This window comes from Macrosteles quadrilineatus, unplaced genomic scaffold (genome assembly GCF_028750875.1).
Source record: "Macrosteles quadrilineatus isolate MER2022 unplaced genomic scaffold, UCM_ALF_1.0 Scaffold_3__2_contigs__length_128488019, whole genome shotgun sequence".
NCBI lineage: Eukaryota > Metazoa > Arthropoda > Insecta > Hemiptera > Cicadellidae > Macrosteles > Macrosteles quadrilineatus.
This window is the reverse complement of record NW_026542596.1, coordinates 82,284,066-82,303,408: the sequence shown is the minus strand read 5'-3', so window position 1 is coordinate 82,303,408 and position 19,343 is coordinate 82,284,066. Positions and strand designations below refer to the sequence as shown.

The 19,343-nt window shown below is 33.6% G+C and overlaps 1 protein-coding gene across 1 annotated transcript in view; it reads right to left on the bottom strand.

Annotated features, from left to right (window-relative positions):
• LOC128989329 (uncharacterized) overlaps positions 1 to 19,343 on the bottom strand; it is a 510,234-nt gene that overhangs the window by 32,552 nt on the left and 458,339 nt on the right. Inside the window, exons 7-8 of the mRNA XM_054411209.1 lie at positions 7,292 to 7,356; positions 1,118 to 1,345 (exon numbers count right to left, since the gene is read on the bottom strand). Coding sequence (XP_054267184.1) covers positions 1,118 to 1,345; positions 7,292 to 7,356 — 293 coding nt within the window. The remainder of the gene's footprint in view (positions 1 to 1,117; positions 1,346 to 7,291; positions 7,357 to 19,343) is intronic.

The following is a 19,343-nucleotide window of genomic DNA, read 5'->3' as shown; positions in this document are numbered from 1 at the left end:
GTAGATAACTTAGTTGAACTGAATGATATTTTTGAATGGATACTTAGTATGTTTGCATAACATTTTTTGCATACAAGGCTTGAGTTTATTTTTTTAAATTTTGATTATATTACTGAACTAACCTATAGCTCTGAATGAATGTTGCTTCAATGTAATTTTTGATTATGCTAACTATCACGATATTATGAGAACAAAACCTGAGTTGATTCGGAACTAGAAACCCTTTCAAAAACGCTTTTTAATAAACCCAATGTTTTAGATATGCTCGTTAGTTTTGTTCTTAAACAGTAAACACAGAGCGACAGCGAAAGAAAGCAAGTAGTTGTTTTGTTATATTCGAAATGTAAACATTAAACAATACAGGCAAGCAGAAGCGAATAATCAGCTGGTGACATCAACAATAACAAACCAATCACAGTACCTAACCTAAACTGTTTACGATAAGTTTGATGCGAATGTTCGATGACGTCATGGGAGCGTCTAGGAAACATTTTGTATTTTGATTGATTATTTTATTGATCGTAAAAACGATGTTTGATAGTTTTTAAAGAGAGGAAAATGATTGACTGAATATTAATGTCATGGTTAATAACGGTGAAATGGAAGTGCTTGTACAGAAATAACTGAAATAAGAAATAAGATTATGATACAGGGGAAGGATTCATGTAAATGTAAATTGTTTCAAAATAGCCAATCAATCATATCTATTATTAACTATTAATAATGATTTGAGATTGGTACGCCACCTAGGTGCATATTTTAACCCAAATATGAGTGAAGGATGAGTAAAAAATAGAAGTGGTAGTGGATCCGATAGACAGTATTTTTTGTAGCTTTTGCTACTGGCTAAGATCAGCTGTTTCATTTGCCAGGATATCAATGATCAGGAACAGCTGGGTCCCTTTCTCAGAGACATTCTGATCATTACAGTCACTAATACATAAGAAAACAAAGTCATGTTTATCACAAGAAACTCCATTCCTACTTCCTAGTAGTACCGGAAGAATTACCATGTCTAATCGTTTAATACTAACTTATTACTTACTTACTTTGTAGTAACTTTACTTTACTACTACTCTAAGTTCAATACTAATAATGTTCTAAGTTTAATACTCACACTAAGGTCGACATGGTAGGAGGACAGACAGCCGAACAAGCCCCCCGTGTTCTGTATGTCCTCAAGGCCATGCAGCTGTTTGTCGTTGATGCAGTATTGCTCTCTGATGTCCTCCTTGCTGTACAGAGGGGTCCCTCGCTTGCTTCTGCCCAGCTGCTTGCGTCGACCCATCCCCATTAGCTCATCCTCGCTCTCGTAGGTGGTGGGCTCCCCCACTCGAATGTCCGCCTGCAAAGTGCCATAATAACAGTGACCAATTGAATTGTGCACATCAATTTTAATTCGATTATATCATCTCCATAAAACCGACACAGCAGGGTGCATTTTTTTAAAGAGATAAGTGATGTAAGTATTGAATACATTCATCATGACAGATTACTTGAGCCAGAACATATTTAATTCCGTAAGCGAATCGGTCCCCGCGAAATATCTCGAGCTAGGAAAATGGTAGCATGGCTACTAAGGATTAATATTAAAGCTTAAGGTTCAAGGACGGTGGGTAATATATCAGAAGTGTCAACAATTACCCCTGTTCAGCCCCACAGGCCGTCAAAGATCCATTCATTTTCTAATGGAAGTACTGCTACAGTGTTTCTATAAGCTGTTTTAAATATACCAGCTGATGTAAACATTGGGTATTTGCATTTTTATTGATTTTAGTGTTCTGTTTTTAGGTTAGAATGGTAATTCAGTGTTGAAATTTATTTTGTTGGGGGAAGACCACGACTAAATGAATTTGTATACACAACTAAAAAACAGCAATTGCTGCTATGGTCACCAAGTCATTTTTAATATCCCTATCATCAGTCCAGCTCAGAAAACCAAATGGGGTAAAAAATTCCTGTATAAGCCAAATTTGGTACAGTTGTAGGGGAATGATCCTTAAACAAAATACTAAAAGCATAGATTAAACGTTTAATCTATGCTAAAAGTACTAAGATCGTTGGGGCAGAGTTAAGGGAGGGTTGGGGGCTCTAAAGGTACTTTTTATGGTTATAGTAATGATAAAATACTTTTTGGCTGAGATGAGGTTACATTTTTAATCACATCATTTGCAAATGATCCCAAACGGGTAGGCCTATGTATGTACTGTGGTTAATTTAATTTATCCTGAAAGCTCTGATTATGTTTCTAGATTTAGAGTAGACTGCGTATAAAGTTTAGTTTTAATAAGAGTACTCATCATTGAAATTAAAATGCCCAATAATACTCAGAAGCAATTTGATTACGTTTGAATATTATAAACGCATCTCCGTCGAACGATGAGCCGTCGTTTCTTTGAACATATAATAAAGTAATAAAGTATATCAAGTAAAGTTCATCTGGAAGACAAGTTGATAAGTTGCTCGAAGCTGTTTGTAACATTGCTAAGCTCAAAGTCCTTGCTAAATCAAATCCTTTCTGACACAGGGCCGGGGGTGATGTTTAAAACAAAGCAGTCCTCAAACACTGACTTCTATGAGACTTATTCTGTGGATGATCACTTTTTGAACGTAGATTTTGATCAAAAGTGATTATATTGTTGATTGTGGACTAATTGAGCACTGTCGCTCCTTTTTGTAAATACAAGTGTACGGTTGCATAAACAACGTTTTTGTCTAAAGTCAGGAAAGGCTTTGTTTTAAATCGGAACTTTTACAAGTGTGTTCCAAAAAATAAAACGATGAAAAAAAGTATAGACCCTATCGTATGTATATATTTTTTCCTACAGTTCATGACAAAGTGAGCTTCATTGCACTGATTATAGCACGACAAGTAGCTAATTGCTGCATTTACTTACTTTTGCAGCACTAATTTTGTTTCCGCACTCCAGTATTCTAACCAAACAACACAAAACAGTGTGCGTTTAATAAGAACGTAATACCATAGATAAACATACTCCCATTCGTGCACGCTTGAAAATAAGCTCGCAACACTTAAAGATATTACGACTGCGATCAGCTGGTGCAGTGTTTCCCATTTCGTTCAACGCTTGCATTTGATTTAACCTAACCTAAAAACGTGTTGTATAGTGTTTGAAAAACATATTACTTTAGTAACTGTAGGAAATAGTTATTTGTGTAACTAGTGGTGAAAGTGGCACTTTGCTGCACACGAGAGCAATGTTTACGCACGAGCCGCAGGCGAGTGCGGAATGATCTCGAGTGCAGCAAAGGCCTTTTTCACTCGTGTTACACATTATATTTTTCCTACAGTCACTATAAAGCATATACATAATTAGTCCTTCAAACACTATACAACACGTTTTTAGGTTCAGCTGGCAACACAAATGGTGCCCTAGAGAAAGTAGTCCCCGCGGTCCGTATCACTCCGCTGTTTTTCCTAGGCAAGAAATGTGCTCCGCGTTTTGAGAATATAGTTCCGTAAGTTTTTGTAATTTGAAGATGTTTCCGCGTCTAAAAAATGCTTTAAAGGTATTTTCTTGTTTATTAAGATCGTAGGAATGTTTTAAAAACGTTTAAAAGAAAAGTCCAGAAAGTTCAGAAATACCGAAACTATAAACACGAAATGACAGGTTAAATCGTAGTTATAATAGTCAATCAGCTGCTCATAGTATTATTATCTTTAAGTGCTGCCAACCTATTTCCAAGCGTACACGGATTACGTGCATAATAGAACCACGCTGTTTTGTGTTGTTTCGTTGGAATCCTGATGTGCGGCAAAGTATAAACCGTACGGCAAAGTATAAATATGCAGCAATTAGCAGCTTTCTGTACTATAAACAGTACAAGGATGCCAACTTTGTCGGGTGACTGTAGGAAAAATATAATGTGTAGCGAGTGCAAAGTGCCTTTGCTGCGCTCGAGAAACTTTCCACATTAGCCTGTTGCTCGCGCGTAAACATTTCTCCCATGTGCAGCAAGTGTCATTTCACACACTAGTTACAGAAATAACTATTTAGTTAACATATGGCTGAGAATAACCACTTGATCGTAGCAGTAACGCATTTTCAGTTATTAAAGAGTTCTTTAAATGGCCAGTACAGGATTCCACTAAGAGAAAATCTCACCCACTTACCCAACAAAATATTGGGCTCCACGCTGTTGCACATAAAGACCCCACAATACAAAAAGTACCCGTAATGTGGTCTTGAACTCCTTCCAAAACATATCTCCACGTCGGCGTCGGGGCATGTATTTTCTATCCTAACGGATATTGCTACGCTTAGTTGAGATCAAATAATGTATTATGCCTTTTCTCTATAAGTACTGAAGAGGTTAACCAACTAAGACAAAATTCAAATGCAGGTTGGTCCAAAAATATGACATATTTCAACATAAATCTTTATTTACAAAATTTTAACCACAAGGTAACATTTACATTATGTCTGAAAAAAAAGTTGTTGGTGATATTCTAGAAATCTCAATATGGCCACCGTTTAAGGCTCTGTCAAATCGAAATTTAATCTCCCGCCAAACATTGCTCAGTATTTCTGGAGTAAAATATTTAACATGTTTTAATGCAGACAGAGCCTCAACGGTGGCCATATTGAGATTTATTGAATATCAACAAACACTTTTTCACTTTTTTTGAGTTTTTCTATTTATACATATGCAAATGTTACCATGTAGTTAACATTTTGAAAGTATAAATTTATGTTAAAATATGTCAGTTCTTTTTGGACCTCCGTGTATTTTTCCTTTACCAACATTAGTACACATTCATCCTCTGGTAAATTTATTGTAGTCAAAGTTCGAAATTATTTTCGTTGAGTTGTTAGATGTTTTAATATGAAATTCGAAAACATTCTGCCAACACCGGATGAACTGTCCAGAAGCTTAAACTTGAAATTGTAAGATTTATTAGAAGCGGTTACTGTTAGGGTTTAACGGACAAAATAAGGCTACACTTATTATCTTGACACTAATATCTTTAGGAAACGAAAAGTTAAGTATAAATTGGTCATACAAAATACTTCAAATATGTTCAAAAGATTTAATTCATTTGTTTCGCCAAGCTTACGTGCGGTTATGATTACAATAGTTATTTGTGCAACTAGTGAGCAAACTGAGTAATTGCCTCACTCGAGAGAAATCCTTACTCACGAACCGTTGGCGAGTGAGGAATGGTTTCTCGAGTGAGGCAATTGCACTTTGCACTCGAGTTGCACATTATATTTTTCCTACAGTTACCATAAAACAAATAAATTGGTAAAGAAACGTGCCTTCACGTTGCAAATCTGGAGTGAGACAAAGTAATTAGAGTTAGACAATGTAATAATACACTACTTTAATAATACACTTAATAATAATATACACTTAAATAATATACTTTAATAATAATACACTACAATACTTTAATAAAACACAGATTAGAATACATGAAATATTTTGATGCTAAATTGATACCTTTCTGAAAGATAAATCTCCATTCAAAAGGATCCATTAATGGAATTGATAACGATCTGAATCAAATTAATCGAGAAGAAATATCTCTCTTGGGGAAAACAATTTTAAGATTGATGAGTTTTTATCTTTTTATACGCTCATTATACAGTAGAACCTGGGGATCGAGCTTTGCTCGGTGAACTTAATTAGTATACTCTGAGCAATTAATACTTGGCTTAAAATACCTACATTCGTATGTATGTTCGCCATTTTAGTTAAAAAGCCTTAAAGCATTAAGTATAAACCGTACTAAACCCGTTTGTGTAGTAAAAAAGTAGTTAATTATTATTGTTTGTTGTTATTCACTACTTCTAATTCAAAGGAAGATAAATAAGCTCTATTCTCTACAATTTGCCAATCTTTCAATCAGTAAAGGATATTTTTACTTACACGATAGTTATGAAGGAAAAGAATAACAAATTTTAAAATAAACTTAGGAAACCAATAGAAAACAATAGAAGCAATGTAATAGAGACAGCGAAACACATTAAACAGTTCAGTTATCAATAAATACACAGTTTTAAGTTTAATCTTTTTGTTTAACTTTTGTAGTAAAATTAATGTATTTTCAGCTTATGTTGTAAAATTATAATATTCAACAGTTTTGATTATGATCAAGAAATGTTGAAAGTAAGCGTGGTAAAATATGTACTGTTCTCCCAGAATAACCTGGATGATAATTATTAAGTGGTAGTTATAACATGGCTAGATAAGGTACGGTATCTAACTCTTGAATAGTTCCAAAAACGTAAATGTTTTGCACGTTATATTAGGCATCTGCATTTACAAATGGTAATATAATATTTTTTTAATTTTATTGGAACTCATCAAATATATTTAAATCCTGATTACAATCACTTTGATGTAAAACACAGTTAACATGACTAAATAGTCAAGCCTTATTATACGTAAGGCCATGTCACTAACTAGAAGCAGACTTATTATGCTATGTGAAAATTACGTAGCGGGTGTTCTACTTTTAGAGAATTTCCCATACAGGGAATAAGCTATATTACCGTAGTACTCATGGTAAGACTTGGACCTGTATACATAATAATTATGTGTGCCCGTTAGCACGATAACTCAAGCAAATATGATCCGATTGTGATGACACTTGGTATAAACGTGTAAACCTATATTTATTCGAACGAGTTTGCGACCCAGCATGATCGGACTATGGGAACAGGGGTTTATGGGGGGTTTTATGGATTAAAAATTGGTGTTTCCCATTTTTGACAAAAAAAAACACAAAAAAAAAAACAATATTTCCACAATTTCTTTCCAAACCTTTTTGTAGAGCTTAAAAAAACAAATAATTAAGTACATTGAAGCTTTATTGTGTGCCTAATGGTTACGAATAAAATTCCAAAAAATTGAAAAAATTAAAAATTCTTATGTTATTCTTATTTGAGAATAAGTCAACTGTTGTAGTTTGTTTGTTTATGAACATATTTTGATCGAATTTGGATCATACTTTCATATCTTACTAAACTATTAACATAAAAAAACACTTTTTTACCCTCCCTTTTGCAGCAAACCTAAGTACTCGTTAAACTAATAATTATATTTAAATAGGGAATAAATGTGATATTTTTAAGGAGAAATTTTAGCGTAAATCAAATCAGGCAAATGGAAATTCGCTTAGTAGGCAGGTTTGCTGCGGCGGGGGTATTTTAACTTAAGATGTAAGGTATGAATCAAAATTATTTTTTACAAAAACGTTCAGGGGCTAAACAGATGGATTTGAATAATAGTAATGTTAATAATAAGATGGAGTTTCTCTTACCTGTATCGACACGTCATTAAACGGGTTGGCTTTCTGGTTGGAGTCACGGAGGACGGATCGTAGACCTGTAACAAAAATATAGGATTAGTCATTGACAAACATATCAACAAACATAAATATCAACAAAAACAAGCATCCAGCATCGAGTGTCAGGGTGTCCACAATGCACAGGCGGTTTTCTTTACTAGTTACTCTTTATAAGTTACGTTTCCATGTATAATCCTTATATATAATACGTGAAGGCGATTTCTACAAAACACTACTCCTCCGTTAATAATGGACGGATTTTTACAAACGACGTGTCAAAATAAAGTATTTTTTGTGTAGACGCCCCCTTTCACCAATTCATGTAGTAAAAATCCTCGGGTTTTGCCCCACAGGCCATCAAAGTTGGAGTTTCTCCCATAAGATTAACATGGGGGAATCTAAATATTTAATTGGAAACTTTGTCCCCACTAATTTGAGAGAACGGCTGGGCGTAGAAACTTGGTAGAGGTGTCCAAAGAAAGGTCTTGGTCTGTAGATGAGTTATCAAAAGAAAAACTAATCAAAATCCTTTAGGACTATGCCCCAGAAGAATTTAAAGATCCCTCCACAGAGTTGTTTACATTTTGGCCATGTGAATACTTTTTAATGAAACAGCTGTTAATTTTTAAATTGTATTTCAAACAACACACATTTATTGGGAGTTACTGAAATCTACCAAATAAGTATTTGCAATGTTATTTTCTGATTTTAAAATTGATTTTCTTCTTTATCTTGTCATGTTTTGCAATATAACTTCCATTACGAAATCAGTGGAAAATCCTTTTATCACAGCAATTCTTAAATTATTTCTTATTGGACTATTTTATATCTATTGTACGGGTTGGTGTCTGCCTTTTTCACCACTTTTGCCTACATTTTATCATATTATTCTACACATATCAAATATTTATGTAGAAATATCTGCTCTGATCGTGTCTAACTAATAAAATCCAAACTTTGTCTAAAATGGTACCCATCTTGACAAATTATTTGCACCTGCCTATATTACGGACTTTGGCGCACTGGTTTAGTAACATTATTGAAAATAACACGACATTTTGGTTGTAAAAGATGGTACAAAGAGAAAATACTATTTAAGCAGCTACTGTCATGACAGAAAGGTAATATTCCTTTTAAACTAGATCACATAATCCCTTATAAGATACGTTGATTAACAATATGTAAACGTCAATTTATACGTAACAGCCAATTTGCAGTATTTTTGCTTTTTGGAAATGTCCCATTGCTATGTCATTTGCATTATATGATGCCTATGAAGCCGCACGAACATATAAACGAGGAGACCCCTAACAGTACAAGAATAAAAGCCATTTCACTTCAAGTATTCCACTACACCTAACATTCCGTAGAGAGATTATATTGACAACTTTATGTTATTGATAAGGCTGAGGCAACTAACTGACATCCCCCATGTCAAGGAATTCCAGCTTTAACAGTAACCCCACAATCAATAAATTCTCATAAAACTTGCTAAGGGTTCATTTATTGGCACAGAAGTACGATATGAACTGACGTGACGTGACGAAGGAAAAATCAAACTTCCGCTGTAATGGATATACCTCCCTCCCTTTGAAGTTAGAATATGTCTTCCCAAAAAAATATTTTCTTTTGAAATAAAATCATATTACACTGATGAAATCACGAAAGTGTTAAACTACAAAAGATCCATCAATACGATTTTAATAGCCTACTATTTAAACGTTCTTCCAAAGGAAGATACTCCGATGACATACGGTATGGGGAATATTTTATTCATTGAATGATCAACAAGACATTTAAACTAACGCAATTAATATCATTAGTGTTTTTACACTTATTACTCTTTAAACAATGTTAAAATGCTCAAAATATGTATATTTCACCCAATTTATCGCAGTTAGATGAATTAACGTAGTACTCTAAACTAGCCGTTCCATTTCAGTTAATTGAAAAGATTAATTTATTCAGCATTGTTGTTTTACTTTACAACACGAGTAACGGACCAATGAGATTCAAGGATTGGGAGAAAAGAAGTAAAATTAATATTGCAATTATTCGAACGTTAACTTATCAGCTGTTAATACCAATTTAATTGATTAAACAATGAGTGATTGGTTGGGGAATCACAATTAGTGGCTATGCGAGGCTATACCATTGGCTATACACGAAAACATAACCTCTCTTGGAAGTTATGAGTAGTGATTTTTAGTAATTAAGAAACATTCGTAGGGAAAGTAGTGGTTTTTTTAGTGGTTAAAACTCGTAGAAGTTTTAAAGACACTCGACAAGGCTCGTCCCTTTAACTTTCTACTCGTGTCGTTAAGACTATGCTTACGCGATCATTGCGTAAACTAATATTTTTTGCTGACTGAAATTGGACGTGAACCTTAGACTAAAGAGCGAGATGGTCTAGTGTAGAGTGTGGGGTTTCGATCCCAGTAGAGTACCGGGTTCAAATCCCGCCAATCGCCAATGGCTTTTTAGCAATGGGATGATGCCGTAAAGCTCTACGCCTAGTCTGAAATAATTTATAAAAGGTTCAGGGTTAGAACCCAGCGTCCTAGGATGGCAAGGTGGGACGGAATGGGTGAGGTGGAATGGGAGTTATTTGTTTCTGCAAAAAGACAAATCTTGAGCTAAAGACACCTCAGTTGAGGACACTATGGGTGCGAATTCTATTCCGTGAATGGTCGATTTTAGCTAAAGCCTCTTTTTGTAATTAGGTTATCTATATATATATAAGGCAAAGCCCTCAACTGACTCACTGACTCGCTCACTCATCACTAATTCTTCCACTTCCCATTTACCTAGGAGGCTGAAATTTGGTACACTGATTCTTTAGGCATTAAATAGGAAAACTAAGCTGTTTTTATTCTGATCGGACTCTCGCGCTCCGCCCCAGTGGCTCTGGAGTTTCCCATGTTAACCTTATGAGAAATGGAATTAATGAATCTTAACAGCTGTTTCAATTAAACAAGTTGGTTCTGTTCTATGATGTTCAATAGCATTAAAGTTACAAGGATTACCAAACAGGGTGCAGCACTATTATTTCTTTTACATTTATGACAACAGCTAATTTGCAACCAAAAGGTGAGTGAGCGTAGCGAACGAACTTCAACCAGGACGTGATTGAGCCATGCGAACGAGCTCACTTATAAAGATAAACGGGGCAAAGCCCGCGGGTGCAGCTAGTTAATTATAAATGATTGATAGCAACAGGCCATCTTTAGATGACTAAAATAAGAGTTTCAGGCCATCCCGTAATAAAACCCGCGAAAATTACCACTGATGACGAAACAGTCTTAAAACGTCTCATTGATAAAACCAGATTGATTACATCACCTTTATAATGTATATACATGTGATATTTTCAACACTTGACGTGATGAAAATGAACACATTTTGTGTTAAATGAAAAAATCAGTTTAGTTTTCCTCAGCTGGGTGTATAGGCCTATTCTTTTGTTTCAACGCTAGAAGCATTTTCGGTTTTTTTTTATAAGAGAAAGATTAACACGCCCTATTACCCTATTGAGATTTCGATCTTTATTCCTTGGCTCAAGGCTCATATGAAAACAGACAGCAAAATATCGATATGCAAGACCCAAACAAACAAAAGTTTGTTAATGAAATGTGAAAAAATGAGTGTAAAATGGGCGTGATGTCTGGTGTAGTTTTCTTTACTTTAGTCCAGCTGTTTAAACATACAATAGTACAATATCAAAACAACTCATTGTTACATTTACGTCATTTTAAACATATTAAACCAATTTCGACAAAAGGTGATTCAAAGTACAATATCAAGAACAGCTGATAGTACATCTTTACCCCAGTATCTCTAACAGAGATCACAACTGCGAGCAATTATTGATGATTGATCAATTGACTAATTGCTGTAGAGACAGCAAATGCTGCATCAAGGGACTATCCCTCGAGTGGAGAGGACAGACTGAGAACTACTCATGGTTGCTATTGTAGCCAAGATAAACATGTTACGTATACATTCCGTGCTTAAATGTTATTCTTATTGTATTTTGATTCTCAAATTACACCACAGCCATTTGTAGATGCATATCTTTTACAATATATACACTCAAAATAAATACACTCAACGCTTAAAAACGTGACGTTGGTTGGTGGTAATGTTTTGAAAGAACGATGGAACTAATGGTCTAGCTTTTTAGGCTACTAAAATTTTTTTGTATTTTTTCATGAAAATTCAATAGAAATAATTAAACTAATTATAGATTCATGGGATTAGTGATGTCCCAACAGTATAATGTCCACCAAAATAAGAATCATAATCGTAATGTGTAATATATCTGTATAATGTAAGATACTTAGAGTTAACAAATTAAACATTAAATGTTACGTGTTGGGCGAGCGTTTTTGTGTGGTTTTAAATCATCCCCTACGAGATTACGATGCCTTTTCCAGTTCCTCATTACCCTCACATTACTATATTATTTTTGCAGCTACAGTAGAATATTTGGATTATACTTTGCTGCAGTTTTGGATAGAATACTATTCTTGAACAAAATTACACTGCTATTATCCCAGTTGCTCTATTGACTTTGAGTATAGACTTATGAAAACAAACAATATCATGATCTTTATTTTATACAGTAATCGTAAAAAAAAAAACAATTCACTTACTTTCCAAGAACGCCGAAAATGATATTTACTGCGATTGAGTGTATATGATACAATTGTTAAAATAAATTTGATTATTCAAATCCTAATATTCATAAATCAAATAAATATCTAAGGACAGTTACTAGGCCTACTAATTTGCTCATTTGGCTAAACAATTTTAATTTTACTCCATCCAAAGTTAAATATATTATAAACGTTCTGTTGAAAATTTGGACTATAGTCTGAGTGAAAAAAGTTATGTCAAAACATTTCTATTTTTAATGTAGCTTAGATAGTTTATTTTATTTTACAAAAAAATAGTTCAGCTTTAGTCGAAATACAATATTTTTGTGTATAACTCTAGAACGTTTATGGCTATCTAGTTTGAAGAACTTGTTACAATTAAGTTGCCTTTATGGAAATAATAATGAGTATACGGTATTAAATTTGGAAAGAGCTATGCCGACTGGTTCCTAATAAATAGCGCATTGAACTCATTGTTGCTGTGTCGATATCAATAATGAATTCATCTAAGAAAGCACTTAACAGTTAAATTCATATATTGGTTTCCTCCACCCAATTTGAATATACAGTAAAACCGAGGTAAATGACACCAGGCTTATCAAGTATTACTGAATATTCATGAATTTTATCACCCAATGCTTGTCCGTATTGAATATCTGTGTTGTACTTGATATTGTTGAAATGAAATACATTTAATTACTATTTCGGTATATTTAAGTCCTAAACAATAATTTATATTAAAGCTCTCGAAGCCCACACACATACCTTGTTCCACGTGTTGAAAATATAAATACTACAATTGACTTTTAAAATGATTTTGCGTATTTAAATTTATATTTTGCAACTTTGAAGAAAAAAAAATATTCAAATCCACGTTTGGAAAATATAAACACTACAATTGACTTTTACAATGATTTTGCGTATTTAAGTTTATATTTTTCAACTTCGAAGATAAACAATATTCAAATACGACATGGTTTTGAAACTTTTCATACATTTTATTAATGCCACTAAGTCAGGCGTATTTGACAGATTCTCCATTATGAATTAGTACTAATTTCATATTTAAATAAGTATTTTTATAAATTAAACTAAATGTGTGTACAACGTGTAAATAATTCAAACTTAAGCAATAACAATAATCACATGATAACTTTTTGTGTCCTAGAACGCTAGGCACGAGCCCGGAATTGTTTTTCACATTACTTCAGGCTAGACCTAGGGGTTACGGCATTGTTACTTAGATAAAATCAATTAGTGATTTGGCGGAATTTGAACCCGGGACCCCAGGAACCGGAGTCCCGCGCTCCAAACACTAGACCAGCTCGCTCCCCTAATCACATGATAATGAATATGATTTATTTAACCAAACATGATTATCCGAGACATCATTGCTCACTCGGTTGTGTATTTATTAATTAATAGATTTCGAAGTTTTTTTTGTCTGCAATTCTTTATTTGCAACAATTTTAAATATAAAAAGAACGAGAAAATACGCTAACAAGTTAATAACAATAACATTGAATTACATAAAATGATCGAGTAAGCTCAGCAGCCGTCCTCAGAAGTTAGTTAGTGCAGAATGGAGTGAAATGTCTTTAGTAGCTTTTGTCTGAGACCATCAGCTGTTTCTTTAATCAAGAAAATTTATTAAAATCCCATTATCTTAACCCTAACCAAATAACCTAACCAAACCTAAACCAATAACCTATCCTAACCCCCTAACCTAACATATCCTCCTCTATGATGCCCTAGTACCCCTGCACTAATACAAATTTCTCCCTGGAGTCTTGCGGTGAAGACAATAGACCTCCCAGACCACTGTATTTGCATCGCCATCAATATGCAATGCATTTGACGCCATGAATAAACAGTTTTAATCGATAGCGTGCAAGTCTCCTGCAGGGCTTGTAACCGCAAATGCATGTCCAGATGTTACATTGATTGTAACAGCTGACATCCTTTAATGCTGATTTATGGAAATTAACAGGCTAATGGTCACTGATTATTGCTTTGATGATTTGTTTCGGATTCGGAATTGAAAGGTTTCATTGATGGCACAACTCAATGAAAGTGTAAATTTCGTATGGTGATCAATTTAACCTTATTTTGTTTCGTCCATTTATGAATTGCTGGTACGTAATTTCATACTTTTGTTTCGATTTCGGTGGCAAAAGATAAGCACAAACAGTATGTGCTCTCATCTCCATCTCATCAACTTCACTTTTACTAACTGACATTTTAAAAATATATTTAATCTACCTTCCTTTAACTTCCACCAACTCAGGTTAAGAATACGCGAGTATCAACAGGAACAAGTCACAAGTCGGATCAACAATTAAAATTGTCAACTGATCAGCTGATCAGCTGATTAGTTGACGTTGAAGCATTACAATTTTACTTCTTTCTCTCAATCCTTGAACCTCATTGGTCCGTTAAGCACGGGTCACACTAGGCTGTTCGCCAGCCGCTGATGATCAGCAGCTGGCACCAGCATCACCGACTCACCAATCCAGGCTGAGTCAGCTCAGTGTCAGCTGCGAATTTTGTGGTCACATTAAGCTTACAGTCGCGGCTTCTTTAAATTCGCCGCTGATACCAGCCTAGTGTGACCCGTGCTTTACCCGTGTTGTTATGAGAAAAACTATGCTGTTAAGAAATGAATCTACGCTGTTATGAAAGTAAACATCTGTTAAGTGAAACTTTTAAATTCTAAGAACTGAACTGAAATGGCTACTTAAAAAACGGTCGTAGGTAAAAGTATATAAAGTTACTGATTTAGTGTAGGAGTTGTGAAAATTAGTTATGATCTGACATTCAAAACTTATGAAGGTACTAATCTAGTACAGGAGTTACGGAATAAGAAATGTACTTACTTTAATTTTAAAATCTTTTGCTGGAGTAAAGTAAAACCGGAAACAAATTAATTTATTATTTTCCTTAACTACAATTCTGAATGATAAACTTATCTGTTAAAATATTTATCAATAGTATGCCTAACATAATAAAAAATGATTTTAACTTCTTAACAAATCCTGGCCTTAGTTTGAAAGTATACACCTTACATACTAATAATCACTATCAGATAATGGCTGTGCAACCTACATATAGCTCAAGGTAGAATTGGGTGCAACAGAAAGAACTAGTAAAATTAAGATTAGTCGGGTTAACCATAAATTTATCCGAAACCACAAAACCACTACAAGTTCTTAAATAGCCTATTTCGATTCGTAAAAGGCACTAAGATAATTGTGTAGGTATTTGCTTTATTAGAATGATTGATCTAAAATTTCAAAATACTTTCATATAGCCTACAATACAATATTATATTGTTTTAATAATAATTTATGATTATAATATTTCGTTTCTCATATTTAAATTGTAATACGTAAGAGTAAATATACAAGAACCCAAAGAAACAATTTTACTCAAAAAACACTTGAATACTATTATGTAACGTATGAAGAAGAAGCGAATTAAACGCATGTTATTGTGTTAGTCATACTATAATAGTTCCGACCACCCTCTCGTTATCTGATTTAACATATCTAGACAAACATAATGCTATTCTCAAACATATCATGTTTAAAATATTAAACTTTTTTTAGGCTTTGACAGAAGAACTGAAAATGAGAAAGGAAAACTCATAGCTCTGAAAACAGATCTGAGAAAAGAAGATGAGATCAAAGAATTATTTAGATTTGTAGAGAAAGAGTTTGGTGGCGCTGACGTCCTGGTTAACAATTCAGGAGTTGGCAAAACTGAGCAATTCACAGGTTAAGCTCTCATAAATATTTCAATGTGTTTTTTTACGGTTCATTTTAATGATTTAAATCAGCTGTTTTCATTGTTGCACAATCCTGGTGTATGCAGAGACAGAAATTAGTTTGTGTTGTTGTGTTTTAGCGTAATGCGTGTTTGAAATTGTTCAAAATACGTGTATGTTGAAAATTCCTAATGGTTCTATGACACAAGCTTCAGAGAAAGTAAAAAGAAAGATATGAAGAGGAATACAGAAGGTTTACGAACTGGTACAACTGACAAAATTTTAAGCCAAATAAAGTAAGTGTCGAAGTATTTATTAATATATTTGTCTAAAAGAGATATGTATAGTCATATACGTGGTGAAGTCGATGTTTACTGATAAAGAGTGGTCTAAAACTATTTTAATGTTACTGATTTTAATACTCCGTATTTGTGCATATATTTGCGTCATGATGATTATGCGAATTTATGATGATTTTATGATGATTGCGTCGTTCATAACTCGTAATGAAAGTTATTTTCCGGCTCTTGATCCATTATTACCGTACTTGGCTTCGTCTCGTACCTGAAAATAATAGTTCTCACATACTCGGCTTCGCCTCGCACGTGAAATTTTCCTTTCCTGCGTTCGACTAGGAACACATGAAACTTGAGCGCGCGCTGGAAAATGCTACTTTCGGTCCTAGTAATGAAATATACTATTCTCACTTCAAGTGTAGTGTGGTCTTCTCTCTTAATTCATTCAACAGCGGAAACCTTCGAACTTTTTTGACATTATTTCTAACAGACAACCGAATATGTAGGCCAATTTGTTCTAAACAACTTAACTAGCTCCTTTTCTCAATTTTCTTTGCGAAACATTATTAAGTAAAAGTCTGAGCCAAATAGTTAACAAGCCTTATTAGGAATAACAAATAAGCCTATTTAAAATATCAATGAAATAATAGTGTTTATTGGTTAACAATTCCAACTAAAATGGTAAACGTTTCCAGAGCATCAGCCCCGAGTTGGCCAGGATAGAGATAGTCAGAGGGACGTCTGCTGAGCTGATGTTTGATCAGCACCCGTCCTGGCTGCTGATGACATGGCTGAGGCTGTAGTCAATGTTCTATCAGCAGAAAATATTCCCATTTGGGAAATTGTACTTGCAAAAAACAGTGTCAAAAAACCGAATGTGGTTCATCCTCTTTTTAACTACTGTAAATAACTCAATTACAAATTGAGCTTAGATATGCAACAGCGATTTAAACCACTGCATAGTCAAACTGAGAAAATCGAGGTTAACTTAATAATTATTAATTCATGTCTAATTTTAACATTATAAACTTGCATTATTTATATGAAAGTGACTCTTAACTGTTTATAGGCTGTTTATAACTGTTCATAAATTTTCTTTGTTATTAATCATTTTACGGCTTGGATCCATTTTGATTTTGTAGTTTGGGGGATCCAAAGCCATAGGTGTTGTGGGTTGGATCTTTTGTCTTTTTCAGGCGATTTTAGCAAACAAGGTCCAGTCAACTGGGGCCAAAAAATCAAGAAACAAGCTACAATACTAGTTACAAACTAACTCACCAATCTTCTTATGACATTCACTAGTTATTTGTCACTTACTCTTGTACTTGTATTTGTAAGTATTTTAACTTGGTAATAAAATAACACCCAACGCATAACTATGAAAAAGAGATTCAGATTAACACCTTTAGTTATAGATAGTCACCTGCAAATGGACATCCTCATTCAATTTTGTATCAAAAATCATTGTAGAGCCGCGCGCTTAATATACGTGAGCTTGACTATTACAAAAGTTTACTTTATTGAAATTATTTCATTCTTTTTAGAGCGTTTGAAGTCGGTTGTATTTTTTTACAAAAATAAATTATTGCCAAATGTTAAAGTAGCTAAACACAGAAAGTTTTTACTGCTTTAAACACATGTTTTTGGTTGAATCGTTTTTGCAAAATGTAAATCAATGTTTCTTTCATCCTAATGCTATAATACCTTAACAATTTGATATTTATAGGTTGGATCCCTGTTGCATATCTGGACTCAATTTTAATTGATACTACAGATACTTGATTACATCATAAAAACACGACAAACAAATATTACATAATCGAATATTTAGGTACTGTAAGTAAAAAAAAAAAAAAAAATGTTGTCCAAACATTAACAAAAACTAAGATGCAAGATTAAAGTCACCAGTGACTTATCTAAGAGAGCTCCTAAGCTATAGAAGGGTTTTAAAGAACAAATCACTATTCTATTAATATTTAATGTGAATATTTTACACTGCCAGATAAATATTTATCGGTGATCGAGACAAACCGAATGTTTAACCAAAATCACACAACAATGTATGCTCCCACTTTTATGAAAATACGAGGATTTTGTGAAAATGTCTTTCAAACGTCTTAAAAATAGATCAAATGCAGTGTTATAACTTACCATAAAGGGTAAACATTGAGTATTTTCTAATATGAATAAATACTTGTTGTAAAAATAAACCAACTCTACAGACAGAAGAGTCCATTCGCAAAACAGTAACATCTAATAAATATGTTTAAAAAATTCAAATCCTAAAGGATTACTGTATTTATGTTTCACAACTCCATCGTTACTCGTCAAGTTCATATAAAACAGCTGACCCGTAATCATGTGACACTGTAGATGCAAGGTCATTAAAAATGTAAAAAATGACAACAAATTGGTGACACAGTGACAGAGATATTTTCTTACAATTTACTTTTAATGAAATGGAATGGATATATAATAAAAAGAAAATAGTTATTAAGGTGAACTGGGGATTTCAAGATTCTGGTTTCCCTACTTCAGTTATTCATTTCATTATGGAGGTTCAATTTGTGTATGCCATACTCTATTGGGACTGAGTCATTTGAAAGAAGACTGTTTCATTCCTAGATTTTGAATTAAGAACATTACTTCCAAAAGCAGCACATTTTTGGATACACAATTAAGTTAAATACTTAGAAATGAATAATAATAATATACAATACATGTAAATAGTAATTTTAATAATAATGTTAATGTAAAAATTATATGACTTCCTTTTCATCAAGGCCTATCAATAATAATTCCAAACTGGTCCTCTTAACTGTTGAAATACAACAAATGAGTGAACAAAATGAACATGTTAATTGCTGCATCAATTACAGTACGAGCAATGTTTTGGCTCTGGCTTCAAACTATAAATTAGATCCCTACATTAAACTACGGTTGGATTATGGATTGACAACTATTGCCAATAATTTATTATCTGGTGTGTTTGAGCTCTATGGGGTTAAGTTTTGAGTTTATAACAATTATTTATTTTAAGACTTTTTCGTTGTATTTTTGCTTGTAAAATAGTATTCAGGATATTTACGATTGGGGGTGAGATGAACTAGTGACAGAGTGCAGGACTTCGGTCCCCGAGGTCCTGGGTTCAAATCACGCAAATTACAAATATTTTTTTGAGCTATGATAATGACACGGCATTCAAGGTCTAGCCTGAAGTAATGTTCAGGGTTGCGGACTGGAGCCTAGCGTCCTTGGATGTGAAGTGAAAAAATTATCATTTTTTTATGGAACTAACGCTTACC